Raw genomic sequence first — 14,611 nt, 5'->3', positions numbered from 1 at the left:
TATCCCACTGTTCTTGCCACTTTCTGAAGCAGTTCTGGAAGTCCTCTTTCGTGAGTGTCTTCAGTTGTGCTGCTGTGGCTGCCTCCATGTCCTGAATCATTTTGACTTTGGGGAAGAGCCAGAAGTCACACGGTGCCAGATTCAGTGAATAAGGTGGATGAGGACATACCATAATGTTTTTGACAGAAATTGCCATACCAAATAAGATATGTGACACAGGGCGTTGTCCGTGATGGAGGATGAAGATACGAAAGAAGACTTCCAAAACTGTTTCAGAAAGTGGTAAGAACAGTAGCATAAGTGTGTTCAAAGCGAGGGGGAGTATTTTGAGGGGGACTAATAGCAATGTGTCTTTTACTGTAGTACCTTTTTTTTTTAAATTTAAACATTCACCGTATTGTTTGATCACACCTCGTAGTAGCTGTCAAAATGGCAGCTTCAAATATTGGAGAATCCTGAAGGTGTTCAGTGTTTGAGTAACTGGGTATTTTTCCAAAAGTGTCAAAAGATTTGTAAAACAAAGCATTAGATCTAGTCTCAACTGTCTTACTGCTTCATCTTTTGTAGAATGTAAAATAATTTGGGGGTTGGGGGCGCAGAGAAGAACCCATATGAAAGGAAGGCAAACTAACAAATGAAAGAGTAGAGAAACTTACTTGTTCTTACACTGATCATGTTTTCCAAAGTCTGAAAATGATTAAAACAACCCAAAATATCAAAAATGAAAAACTGCTGTTAAGAGTAACTTTAAAAAAAAATTAGGAAGTTCTATGTGTTAAGTTAAATCTGGGGAGTCCTTTTCCAGCTCTTTTTCTGAAAATTAGTGCATCTTATACTGTTCAAAAATGAAGAAGATATAAAGTCCAGAAAATATAACTTTGTTTCAATGTAATACCCAGTGGTTTCCAAGTTTTGCCTACTGGTCAAAAATGATGTAACAGTACATTCCTTGAAGCTTAACAATGTTGTTTCATTTGTTTAAAAACATTTTCATACCTAAAAGTAAACTTGACTAACAAATTTGCAATTATCTGAATAAATTATAATTTTTAATATTAGTTATAAATAGTTAAAAAAAAGTAACACATTTGCCAAATTTCCAGTTTTCTTCATAAAACAAAAATATTCTTCTAACATGGGAGTTAAATGGTCTGGTATTTCATAATGCTTACAGGATAAATTTAGCTTGGCATCAAGACTTGACAATATAACACTAAAATCAAGCCTTCCAGTCTTATCTCATCCTTACTCTACCCACTTCTTTCTTTCTACTCAGAATAGTCATTTACATGTCCATCTTCCCTTTGTTCACTCCCTATCAGCTGCAATTCGCTCTTACTCCTATTGTCCACAGACTTCATTTCAGGCGAGCATACCCAATTACCCACAAGCCATAAGGCCAGGTCCAAGAGTGGCTCTGCTCTTACCTGAACAAAATAAAAACCTCCATGTTTAAAACTGAAAGCTTTTGGGAGAGATACCAAGATTCTGCAGTAGGTAAACACTTGCCTTACCTTCACTCACGACCACATCAAAATTACAACTACAAAACAATCATCTTTGAGAATCACCTAAAATCTTGCTGAACTGCAGCTCTACAACTAAAGACATGCAGAAGCCACCTCAAGACTGGTAGGAGGGGCAGAGACGCGAAACGGGCTGGTCCTACCCCATGTGACCATTAAATATTGGGAGGAATATTTTGCCTGTGGAGGTCTCCAGTGCCCCACCCCCGCAACTTTCAGAGGAGCGAGAGGTCCCAGCCCCTACCAAGACCAGGGTTCCAGTGCTGGGGAGAGAAGTCCCCATAATTTCTGGTTGTGAAGATCAGCAGAGATTGTGACTGAGACGGAGGGCAACTGCAGTCCCAGGCGCTCCTCCTAAAGGGACTGCGTGTGGACTTACCCACCAAATGAATCACTCGCTCTGAGCTCCAGCGCTGGGGCAGCAGCTGGAAGGAGGCAGGGACAAATGGTGGGGAATTGAGTTGTCTGGCTTGGGACAGGGGCTGGAGAGGCGGCTTTCTCCTGGATGGGGGATATGGCGGAAGCCATTTTGCTTCTTTGTTGAGCCCTCCCCCTTCGCAGGCGTGCAGACACAGGCGGCCGCCATTTCTGAGTCTCTGCTATTTGTTCACCAAGCCCTAGTGATTGGAGACCCCGCCCCGCCCAACTTTTGGGCACACCCAAGCTGCTTCCAGTGGGTTTTTCATATGACTACCCGCCTTAGCTCAAGCTGCAGACTTTCCTAGGGTCTCTCAAAGGTTCACAGAACCCAGACAAGCAGCATCTGGCTGGGGCATGGCCCATACCTCTGGCTGAGCAGCCCTAAGCCCAGCACTAGTGACAGCCGGCCTTGGTTGGAAGCTTGGCCTGTCAAGGTGCATCCAAGCACAGCACGCGCAGCAGCCATCTGTGGATTTCTTTGTGGCTCTTGCTGGATGGCGCCAGGTGGGTCACGGGATGCAGCTGAACCTGACCTGCAGTGGGTTCCCTCCCAGGTGACCCTGGGGCTGGCATGCCCAGTGGCCAGCTTCAAAACGAGTTGGAGCATCACCCAGCTGCCTCCAAGTACGACACACCCAAGAAGCGGACTGGACAGGCACCAGAGCCCTGCGGAGGCAGATCCTGCTCTATAGGGTCAGCCCCTGCACCACAACTCCCCCACTGTAGTCAAGGCCAGTCCTTTCAACCAGTGAGCCCAAGGGTAACTCCTTCCCATTGATATGCAATTATCAACCAGGCTCACCTACAACAGGAGGGCACACACAAGGGACACACCTGGAGTGTGTGGCTCAGGTGATCAGAAAGACTGCGCCACTGGGCCCCACAGGACACCTACTACATAGGCCACTTTACTAAGACAAGAAGACATAGCAGCCCTACCTAATACACAGAAACAAATACAGGGAGGCGGCCAAAATGGGGAGACAAAGAAACATGTCTCAAATAAAAGAACAGAACAAAGCTCCAGAAAAAGAACTGAACAAAATGGAGACAAGCAATCTATCAGACACAGAGTTCTAAACACTGGTTACAAGGATGCTCACTGATCTCAGGGAGAACTTTAACAAAGAGATAAGAAACATACAAATACAGATAGAAACATGAAAAAGAACCAGTCAGAAATAAAGAATGCAATAACGGAAATGAAGAATACATTATAGGGAATCAACAGATTAGATGAAGCAGACGATCGAACCAGTGATGTAGAAAATACGGTAGCAAAAAACACCCAACCAGAACAGCAAAAAGAATCCAAAAAACTGAGGAGTTTAAGGAACCTCTGGGACAGTATCAAGCGCACCGACATTCACATCATAGGGGTACCAGAAGGAGAAGAGAGAGCAAGGAATGGAAAACCTATTTGAAGAAATGATGATGGAAAACTTCCTTAACCTGGTGAAGGAAATAGATACACAAGCCCGGGAAGCACAGCAAGTCCCACACAAGATGAACCCAAAGAGGCCCACACCAAGGCACATCATAATTAAAAAGCCAAAGGTTAAAGACAGAGAGAGAATCTTAAAAGCAGCAAGAGAAAAGCAGTTAGTTACCTACAAGGGAGTCCCCATAAGAATGTCAGCTAATTTCTCAACAGAAACTTTGCAGGCAAGAAGGGATTAGCAGGAAGTATTCAAAGTGATGAAATGCAAAGACCTACAACCAAGATTACTCTACCCAGCAAGGCTGTCATTTAGAATTGAAGGATAAAGAGCTTCCCAGACAAGAAAAAGCTAAAGGACTTCATCATCACCAAACCAGTATTACAAGGAATCTTAGAGGGATTTCTTTAAGATGGGAGGGGGTTAGGATTGGTGAAAGGGGAAGGGATTAAGAATACAAACTGGTTGTTACGCAGTAGTCATGGGGATGTAGGGTATAACACAGGGAATATAGTCAGTAATATCATGATAACTATGTATGGAGCCAGATAGGTATTTGATCTATCAGGGAAATAGATGGGAATGGGGTTGGGGGCAGTGTGAAAAAGGTGAAGGGATTAAGAAATACAAATTGGTAGTTACAAAATAGTCACGGGGAAATAAAGTATAGGGAATATAATCAATAATACACTAAGAATTAAGTATGGTGCCAGGTAGTACTAGTTAGGGGGATCACTTCCTAAATTGTGTAATGTCTAACCACTATGCTGTACACTTGAAACTAATATAAAATAATACTGAATGTCAACTTTAATTGAAAATTTAAAAAGGGGGGGAAGATCAATAATATTGTGACAGCATGGTACAGTGTCAGACGGTTGCTGGCGTTATCATGGTGAGCACTTCTTTAGCACAGGCAATGAAATCAATCATGTGGTAATAACACTGCAGAGCTAGGTGGGTGCTGCTGAATAACTGTGATGTACACCTGAAACTGATACAATATTGTATATTAGCTATATTTTAATAAAAATCTTAAACAAACAAACAAACCTAAAAGTTCTTGTGAACTCAAATTTTATTGTGCTTGATCTACCCTTTTAATAACATACTGGGTAAGGGCATGAACTTTGAAGACCTGGACTGTGTCTTCAGTTGTGCACTGGTGCAAGTTATTTAATCATTTGACCATTAGTTTCCTTATACATAATAGTAATAATAATAACACCCTCCTCAAAGGACTGCTGGAAGGAGAAAGTAAGATGATTTATGTATTGTGTTTAATACAGTGCTTGGCAGAGAATAGGTACTCGATAAATTTAGTTGACAGTTTGATATTGTCAGGTTCATAATGAATTCTTAGCTTTTTAATTATATTGAAGTACCTGCCTCCTTCTGGTTCTTTTAAACTAACATATCGGACACACTTGTTAGGTTCATAATGAATTCTTAGCTTTTTAATTATATTGAAGTACCTGCCTCCTTCTGGTTCTTTTAAACTAACATATCGGACACACTGCTTGTCCTATTATCCAGCATCTCCAGTTTGTTCTGATGTCTGTTTGTCTGCCTGACTTTTAACTGGCTACTGTGTCTCTGAATTGATTATCTGCTATCTGTTTACCTATCCTTTCCCAAAGATCCCCAACTTCAGTATACCCCCGATTTCTCTCCTGGTCCTAGTTTCCACCATGCTTCTGCTCTACCACCTATAGTTCCTGTGATGACACTTGACTCCCCTGTAACACATGGACTACAAAATTTAAATCTATCTCACAGGGCCAGTTAAATTCTACCTCTTCCATGAAGCGACCAATCTGAATACTCACCGGTCTATTTCACATGAACTCCAAAAGCACTGGTCATCTGTACTACTCTATATAAGATTTGCCGAATTGTGAGCCACACAATTCACACATTCTTTCATTTAATAACACATAAGAACAAGACCACTTCAAGAGATGTGTTAAGCTAGAGACTTGTCAAAACAAATGGTAAACAACTTTTTTTAAACTACAGACACTAAAACAAAGAACATTTCACATGGATTTGAGGGGAAAGGGTATTCACACACACACATACATACCCACAATATACAAGGTCTGACAATTAAGTTCACAATTTTGTTGCAACGATATTGCTAACCTTTCCTGATATCACAGGGATTATTCATTATGAATCTGTATCAACTGGACAAACAGTTAACCAAGTTTACTATTCAGAAGTGCTGAAAAGCCCGCGTGAAAAAGTTAAGACGACCTAAACTTTTCACCATCAATTCATGGCTCTTGCATCATGACAAAGCACCAGCTCAAACGGCACTGTCTGTGAGGGAGTTTTTAGCCAGGAAACGAATAACTGTATTGGAATACCCTCCCCACTCACCTGATCTGGCCCCCAATGACTTCTTTCTTTACCCGAAGATAAAGGAAATATTGAAAGGAAGACATTTTGATGACCTTCAGGACATCAGGGTAATACGACAACAGCTCTGATGGCCATTCCAGAAAAAGAGTTCCAAAATTGCTTTGAAGGGTGGACTGGGAACTGGCATCAGTGCATAGCTTCCCAAGGGGAGTACTTCGAGGGTGACCTTAGTGATATTCAGCAATGAGATATGTAGCACTTTTTCTAGGATGAGTTCAGAAACTTAATTGACAGACCTTGTATACATTAAATGAAAATGAGGCAACTTTCACTATCAAGCCTCTGATTCTCCATATTTCAGTTCTAATGTATCATGTTAAAATGGAGTTCATTTCCTGGATGATTTCTCCTATCCTACCAAAACAAAAAACCTTTAAAGTATGGTACAGTGTTTTATATATAAATACGTATGCATGTGTGGTATATGACTTCTTTTATATCTTTACTGAGATGTTTTGTTAGAGTGTGAAACTTGTGTTTTATACATAATCGAATCTTTTAGTGTGAATTATTAACAGTTTTGCAGAGGAAAAAAATCTGGTTTCTGAAAGCTTTGTTAAAGCAGAGAATTCAGTCCGAGCAATCTGTACTTCCCTGCTTACTCTTTCTTGGCAAGCTCTGTCCATGCCAGTGCCGTCTGGCTTCAGCAACCTCAGTGCCAGGAGCTCGGAGTGCAGGCAACATTCTCAGCAGCACAAACAGGATTCGGTTCCTTCATCTTCCAAATAAGAGTTAAACCCTAACTAGGCCTGTAACATTTAAGTAAGATTTCTCCCTTATAGCTAATAAACTATAAATCAAGGCCTCAATATAATGAGGACAATTCTAATTTTTGTTAATAACTGAACCATACTGAAGGAAATACAAAGTGTTTAGAGCTTAGTCAAGGGTGAATCAACATTCTCTGACTCCACCCCACTAGCCCAACTGGTTTAAAAAATAATAATGTTATTATTCAGCTGTTTAACATGGTTGTGAGCAAAAGTCATAGTCAAGAGGAAAAGAAGATCAACATATGTTTTCAGGCATGAAGAATACTTACTTAAAAGACAGGTTTTTCTAGTGTTTCTTACTACATTTTTATCTATAAAATTGTACATATTTAAAACTAAAGCTTTAAAAGAGAATTTTATGGAAACTTAATGTATATGCAAAATTCTCAGTGATTTTGGCTTATTTGCAAAATCCCTTTTATTTTGGGTAAGAAAGTCATTTTATAAAAATTTCCCCTCACACAAATGGTTTTATAACATTTTTACTAATGAAATGAAAAATAAAGTATGAAAATTGCCACAACTATACAAAACAACCATAATTTGCTATAATAGAAGATCAGAATAGGTATTCTTTGACTTACTATTTAGAGTAATTTAGAAAATTAAAATATTGAAAATTGTACTTAAGTTCTTTACTCCTCAAACTCACACTCCCTCCCCGTGGCAATAAGACTGGCATTTCCTTAGAGTAAAATGGTGACATGGTGACTAGAAAAGGACACAATTGGATATTTGTCATTCTAACATTTATTCTATACATGCATTTGAAAATGCAAAGGAAAAGGCACCTTAGATAAAAGCATCTGATCACATAGTAAATCTGCCAGTGATGACGAATGTTTAACCTTGGTGTGTACCTGAGCACTAGTAATTCTGACCCTAAACAAAATGATCAATTAGGATTATTATCTTCAACCTTCACTTCAACTCCTCAGACCTTCTCTCCTATCCCCAAACATATTGTAAGCAAAGGATCTATAATACATTCACAGAAAAGATATAAATCTCCCATAACTGTCAAAAATAGCAGTCCCAAGGATATTTGCATTTTGACAGTTTCCAATGCCTTAGGCTTAAAGGAATAAAGCTTGAACCAGAATTTCAAAGGTCAGCCTCAGGATGAAAAAGTACTTTCCCTAAAATGATATTTCATAGGCTAGCCGATAGTCTGCGTCCAGGCTGAGTTTTAAATTTTTCTGTTTGAAAACCAAATCAAGCTAGGTTCTTGGTTTTTAAGAGCCACAGAAGATTTCTTTGTTGGTGGTAAGAGCAGCCAAGGAGGTAATGATTTTTAATCTTGTTGCAAATGGAGGAAGAATGGGTGTGGGGGCTAGGAGGCTGGGAGACTGGAGGAGACAGGACGAGACCTAAAGGGATGAGGCAGGCTATAAGGAAAAGAGAGGCTGTAAGAACTGGTAATTCTTCTCACCACACAAATTTTGAGGATCAGTTCAGAGGTGACTCATTGAAAAATGGATAAACATAGGCAAAATCTTTTTTCCTGTCATACCTATTTTGATGCATTTTTCTAAAAGAGTCTAAAGATAGAGAAAGCTTTGACATGGGCCAACTGTAGGGCACTACCAGCCTCCAAAAATAAAAGCTATTTAAAACATGAAAGAAAGAACAGTAAGGACAAAATAATAAATGATGGAGACCATGTTTGTGGTTCTAAATATATATTCCCAGGTAAGGACAGCTTATAGGTATTTTAATAAGACAAAAATAACTTATAGTCTTCAGAAAGAGTCTACAAAGAGAATCAAGAAAATGAAGGAAAAGCTAGTCCCCGTATATCAGTTCCTGGGAGGTGATGGGGGGAGGACACAGGACCAATGGGGTAAAACTGAGTTTCTCTTCAAAGGAAACTTTTCTGTGTTAAGGAATCACAAGGACTGGTTTGCCCTGGTTCCTCTCAATTTCTTATCTTCTTCTAAATATATTCTCTATAACATGAGAATGCCAGCCTTTGCTTCAGCTCCTTCTAAATGTTACCAACCCCATAAGAAGGCTTGGTGGCAGAGCAAGAAAAACTCAAAAAGGCCAAAAGATATAGCTCTGTTTCTAGTCCCACTGGGCACTGTTAATGATTTCACTTGGGTACTCTAGAGTCACAGAGACTTGAGCTGGAATCTTGGATCCATCATACACTATAAATTTAGCAAAGTTTCTTGACTTCTGTGTTTTCTACCACTTCCTCATCTAAAAAATGGTAATAATAATGGCTCCTCCCTTTCAAGATTACTGTGAGGAGTACATGAGATATTTAACAAAACATTTAGCACAACCTGATCTTCAAGACAACCCAGGGCCTAGCACAGTCATTTTCCCAGTAAGATTACAGGACTATGACCAGAATCCACTAAAACAGAATAGAAAATAGCAGAGTACATGCAGTAAGGGCAAGTACCATTTTAACAATCCCCACCCTCTCTCTCTCTCTCTCTCAACAGAGCCTCCTGCAGTTTTTCTGTATTGCCTCCTCTATGTAACCTTTAACAGAGAGCACATCTGATTCTTCCTCAGGGCACAAGAGCATTTTGTATAAAATTCTACAACAGTTATTAGAATGTGCTTGTTTATATGTGTTGTCTCTACCATTAGAATATAAACTCCAAGAACTGCCTTGTATTATCTCCGTAATTCTGGTACCTAAAAAATCCTGAAGGTTCAGTAAATTTCTGTTGAGTGAATGAATAATCGTCAAAATGTAATATGTATTTAAAAACATACAAAAATAGTTAACCAGGGGAGTTCCGGAAAAATGGCGGAGTGAGGTGAGCCTCTGTAAAGCTCCCCTGGAATTTACAAAGAATCGAACAACAAAAACTCCACAAAGGACTCCCTGCACAGCAGACAGGCAAGACGAAGAGGCCCACTACCGACTGAAATCACCTACAGGTGGGAGATTCACGCGAGTGGCGGGAGGAGGAAAGGGAGAAGTGCGCGGAGACGGAGCCGCGCGGGCGCAGGACTCAGACCCAGCTCAGTGCGCCGAGCTCGCTGCTTCCCGGAACTACCGCAGCTGCGGGAGATCGGACTGCTAGGGCTCCGCCAGGGCTCCACAGGGCTGAGGGGACAGCATATAATACGGCTGAACCCAACGCTCACGGCAGAGACCTCGGAGTAAAGACTGAGGGAAAAAGGCTGAAAACGGTGGTTTAAGCCCGCACTGCCGAGCAGAATACGGAGCCTTAGGCACTGAGACTAGCCGCCCCCTCCCACCCCTCCCAGAGCTCGCCCCGCCAGTGCTAGAAGCTAAACAGTAGCAGTGTCAGATCAAAACAACAGAAAATTTGCTGTTTTGAGAACTGTGGACCGCAGACACAAATTCACAGCCCAACTAGTTCCAGCAAAGGGGAGAGAGATGTGGAAGCAGGACCGGCTGGGGTGGTGGTTGCCGCCATTGCTCTGGGCCACCTCTCACAACTCACCCCGCCCCTGGCCCCACCTATCTGGGCGGATCCCTGCAGGAGTAAACAGAACTGCTGAAATATACGGGCTCTGAATCAGGAGCTGGAAGAGCTTTGGAACATCAAAGGCTCTCTGCATACCCACATGGACACTGCGCCCTGTGACCTAGACGAACTATTAACAGAGGAGAAGCCCGTCTCCCAGGGAATCCCCCCATTGTGTGAGAAGCTGGAATAGTGCAGAGAAAACATAGCACTACCTTGTGAGAGAGGAAAAAAAAAAAGCCTGCAGTCGGAGAAAAAGTAAAACATCCTACCAACAAGTACTGGAAAACAAAAGAAAGACCTCTTCCTATCAACTTGTTGCAGAAGTCACTCCTGTAGATGTCTAGGAAGAGAAATAGTAAACCAGTAACCGCCATGAATAACCAAGGCAACAAGATAGCTCAGAAAGAAAGTGAAAAATCTCCAGAAAAGGCACTTAAAGATATAGAAATATGTGACTTAAATGACAGAGAATTCAAGATTGCAGTTCTGAAAAAACTCAACGAGATACAAGAAAACACAGATAGGCAGTTAAATGAACTCAGAAACTCAATTAAAGAACAGCATGAGCATTTTACGAAAGAGATTGAAATTTTAAAAAAGAACCAAATAGAATTTCTGGAGATTAAGAACTCAATAGAAGAAATTAAGAATGAAATAACCAGCTTAGGTAGTAGAGTTGACCAGATGGAGGAAAGAATCAGTGACATCGAAGATAGAAACCTGGAAATGACACAGATAGAAGAAGAAAGAGACTTGAGACTTAAAAGAAATGAAAGAACTCTACAAGAACTTTCTGACTCCATCAGAAAGAGCAATATAAGAATAATGGGCATACCAGAAGGAGAAGAAAGAGAGAATGGAACAGAGAATATATTCAAACAAATTGTCGATGAGAACTTCCCAAATTTGTGGACAGAACTGGACCCTCGAATCCAAGAAGCAAATAGAACACCTAGTTACCTCAATCCCAACAGGCCTTCTCCAAGGCACATTGTATTGAAGCTGTCTAAAATCAACGACAAAGAAAGAATCCTCAAGGCAGCCAGGGAAAAGAAGACGGTAACTTACAAAGGAAAGCCCATTAGATTATCATCAGATTTTTCAGCAGAAACTCTACAAGCCAGGAGGGAGTGGAACCAAATATTCAAACTATTGAAAGAGAGAAATCATGAGCCAAGAATAATATATCCAGCAAAGATATCCTTTAGATATGAAGGAGGAATAAAGACCTTTCCAGACATACAGAAGCTGAGGGAATTTTCTAATACACGACCTGCACTACAAGAAATACTAAAGGAGGCTATTCGACCACCATCAACAGGGACAATTTGTGGCAACCAAAACTCAAAAAGGGGGAGAGTAAAGGCCTGAACCGGAATATGGGAATGGAGAAAGTAAGCGTGCTGAAGATAATGGAATACTCTAAATATCAAACTTTCTTTTACATAAAAATAGTTAACCACTTCATTTCTCATTATCTGATCAGGTTTTATTATTGTATAGAAATTTAGCTATAAGTCACAAAATCAAAAAAGTTGTTCTTTTTTCTTAATATGCCTAGCATACTTACACTTCCCTTCCATCTGGAAGTGATGAATAAATGTTTATTTAAGAAACCTAAATGTGTGGTGTGCATAATGATCTTTGAAAAGTAGAACATCAAAGCATACAGACATTCTGCACAATTAAAGTTTTATTTAAGGAGACTAGCCACATTCATGCTTCCTTGTTCGGGGTAAAGAAAGAAAGTTATTAGGCAGAAAAGGTTTCTTCTTCTACATTACAACTGTCCGAGGATCCCCTTTCATAGGTACTGCATGTACCATGACAACACATCTAAATAACAACATTGGGCAGGTACTTGCTTGAGTACTTAATAAGAGAAATATGAAGAACTTTAATATTTTTAACATTCCTATACTCGTATTATCACCATCATTCTCAATTCTATTTAAATGTAAGAATCAATGTTATACAAATTCAACTCTGCCTTTATAAATCACAAAAGGGCAAAACACTGAAAATAAATCTGAAGAAACACTTCACCATGCTTAGAGATATCAAAAGTTGACAACCTACTAAATCAAGGTTACATATAAAACTTGGTTTCACATTAGTCAAAAAAAAAAATAAATAAAACGTTTCCCGTAAAATGAGACTTAACTTTTTAAGGTATGGGTTCCTTTATAGTGATCTTCCGAAATATTTGTTTCTAAATCATTAATAATGTAACTGAAAAACTGGGAAGTTTCCAGGATTACAAGTATCAGGATTACAACTCTCTTGGTATAAGTAAGCTATATACATGAAACAGCAAGAAAAAAAGTGGTATTGCCATTTTAGGGCTCAGGCATTTTGTTCCCCTTCCCCAGACTAATTAATGAAAATGATCCTTTTTACCCACTGTAAACTTGTTAAACATCTAAGGAAACAGTTATTTCACAAAAACTTCCTTCCTTTTGTCATTTTAAATATATTTTTAAGTTACTATAATTTCTATAATATTATAGTATATTCTATTTCAAAGTAATTTATTGGTCTTGGACATTAAAGCCAAGTCTTAACAGTTAACTGATTTATTGAAGGAAGAAAAAAAGATAGGCTGTGATATACACTCTTTTTAAAAATTATTTATTATTTTCAGTTACAGTCGACAGGCAATAATATATTAGTTTCAGGTGTACAGCATAGTGGTTAGATATTTATATAATTTATGCAGTGATCCCCCAATTAGTCTAGTACCTATACAACTATACATAGTTGTTGCAACATTATTGACTATATTTCCTATGCTGTACTTTATATCCCCGCGACTATCTTGTAACTACCAATTTGTATTTCTTAATCCCTTCACCTTTTTCACCCATTTCCCCAACCCACCCACCTCTGACAACCATCAGTTTGTTGTCTGTATCTGAGTCTGTTTCTGTTTTGTTTGTTCATTTATTTTATTCTTTAGATTCCACATATAAGTGAGATCATATGGTATTTATCTTTCTCTGTCTGACTTATTTCATTCAGCATAATACCCTCCAGGTCTATTCATGTTGTCACAAATGGTAAGATTTTATTCTTTTTTATGGCCGAGTAATAGTCTGTTGTGTAAATGTACCACATATTCTTCATGATACATACGCTTAAGAAACAAAACTAATGAAAGTGACAATAAGTTGATGCTACTCATTAAAAATTCTTGCCTATATCTGAAATGGTAATTTTAATGACCCTAATAAGGGTGGCAACACTCACCAGTATGAATCTTCTCATGTCTCTGTAGCAGGTACTTCTGTATGAAACGCATGTCACATTGACTACACTGAAATGGTTTTTCGCCTTAAAATAATTTCACATCCACAAATTAGTTACTGGATCAAACACAGTTTATAGTTACTATTCCTGAAGAAAGATAAATCTCAGAAGCCCAAATTATCCACACAATTTTTTAAAAACTGTTCATTAACAGAATTTTACTTCCTCTCAATTTTTCTCCAACATTGTAAAATTCACATTCTCACAATTAGACAAAAATGAGACTAAATCTGATTTATAGCCTTCAGGGGAAATAAATAAAACAATTTAAAAATCATGAGGCTAGAAAGGACTCTGTAGGTTACCTAGTGTGTCTTAAATATCTTTTCTTCCTTTTTATTTGGAGGAAGATCCACCCACCTTGTTCTCCCATGGCTAACCATCACTTTATGCCCTTTTGCTTCTTTTCTCCAGAACCTTCAGAACTTTCTAAACATCCTTAAAAAAAACACCTCTTGTATCTTTAAATGTTCCCTCTCAGCTAGAGACCTTGCTTTCGAGGAAAGTACTCTTTGGTCTGTTCTATGCAAAGAAACTTTCCAGAAATCCTGAAACAATTCCTACCTACCTTATTACTTTCTCACCTTCCTTTTTACCACACCTTCATGAGTAGTCTATCCTACATCTCAAACTCTTCACCACTACTTGTGCTTTAACCCTTATACTCTACTTTCTTAAGAACTACTCGTAATTTTCATGCTATTTATTCGAATGGTTTTGTTCTCAGTTCACTATCCTCTCTGGGGGTTGTGCCACTGTTGACCATGCCCTCCTTGGTATTCTCTCTTCTTCTGGCTTCTGGGACAACTGTATTTTCCTAGTTCATCAAACCTACCTTATAGCTCTGTCTCCTCACCCCCTTAATTAAACCCCTTACATGTCTAGTCTGTTCCCCAAAGATCTGTGATCAGTTTTTAGTTCTGCTCTCTACATTTCATGTTAATTATCTTTTTTTTTTGTATTTGACTCCCAAATTCATATTTCAAACTCCATCTGGACATCGTGAATAGAAAAATAAATGTTGACAGGCTTTTAATAGTATATTCTTTACTGTTTCTCTAGCTAAAAAGAACAAATTAAGCCAAATAAGTGTCCAATTAATTTTGCACATCCATGCTAACTGTTTTCTCATTTAAAGTTTTTCCTGGTTTCCCTCTGGCCTATGAAACCTCTGATTTGAAATGACAGGTTAGCTATGGTCTTAGGAATGAATGACATTTACACAAAGATGAAAATAGCAAAGATAATTTTAA

The 14,611-nt window shown here is 39.1% G+C and overlaps 1 protein-coding gene across 10 annotated transcripts in view; it reads right to left on the bottom strand.

Annotated features, from left to right (window-relative positions):
• The window catches only part of ZNF148 (zinc finger protein 148), a 106,841-nt gene that overhangs the window by 11,056 nt on the left and 81,174 nt on the right, over window positions 1-14,611 (bottom strand). For all 10 annotated transcript variants that reach the window (XM_074330569.1, XM_019723691.2, XM_074330597.1 and 7 more), the window contains one exon: window positions 13,299-13,382. In XM_074330569.1, coding sequence (XP_074186670.1) covers window positions 13,299-13,382 — 84 coding nt within the window. The remainder of the gene's footprint in view (window positions 1-13,298; window positions 13,383-14,611) is intronic.

This window comes from Rhinolophus sinicus, linkage group LG01 (assembly GCF_036562045.2).
Source record: "Rhinolophus sinicus isolate RSC01 linkage group LG01, ASM3656204v1, whole genome shotgun sequence".
Taxonomy (NCBI): domain Eukaryota; kingdom Metazoa; phylum Chordata; class Mammalia; order Chiroptera; family Rhinolophidae; genus Rhinolophus; species Rhinolophus sinicus.
The sequence above is the reverse complement of the archived record's forward strand: the minus strand, read 5'-3'. Positions and strand labels throughout refer to the sequence as shown.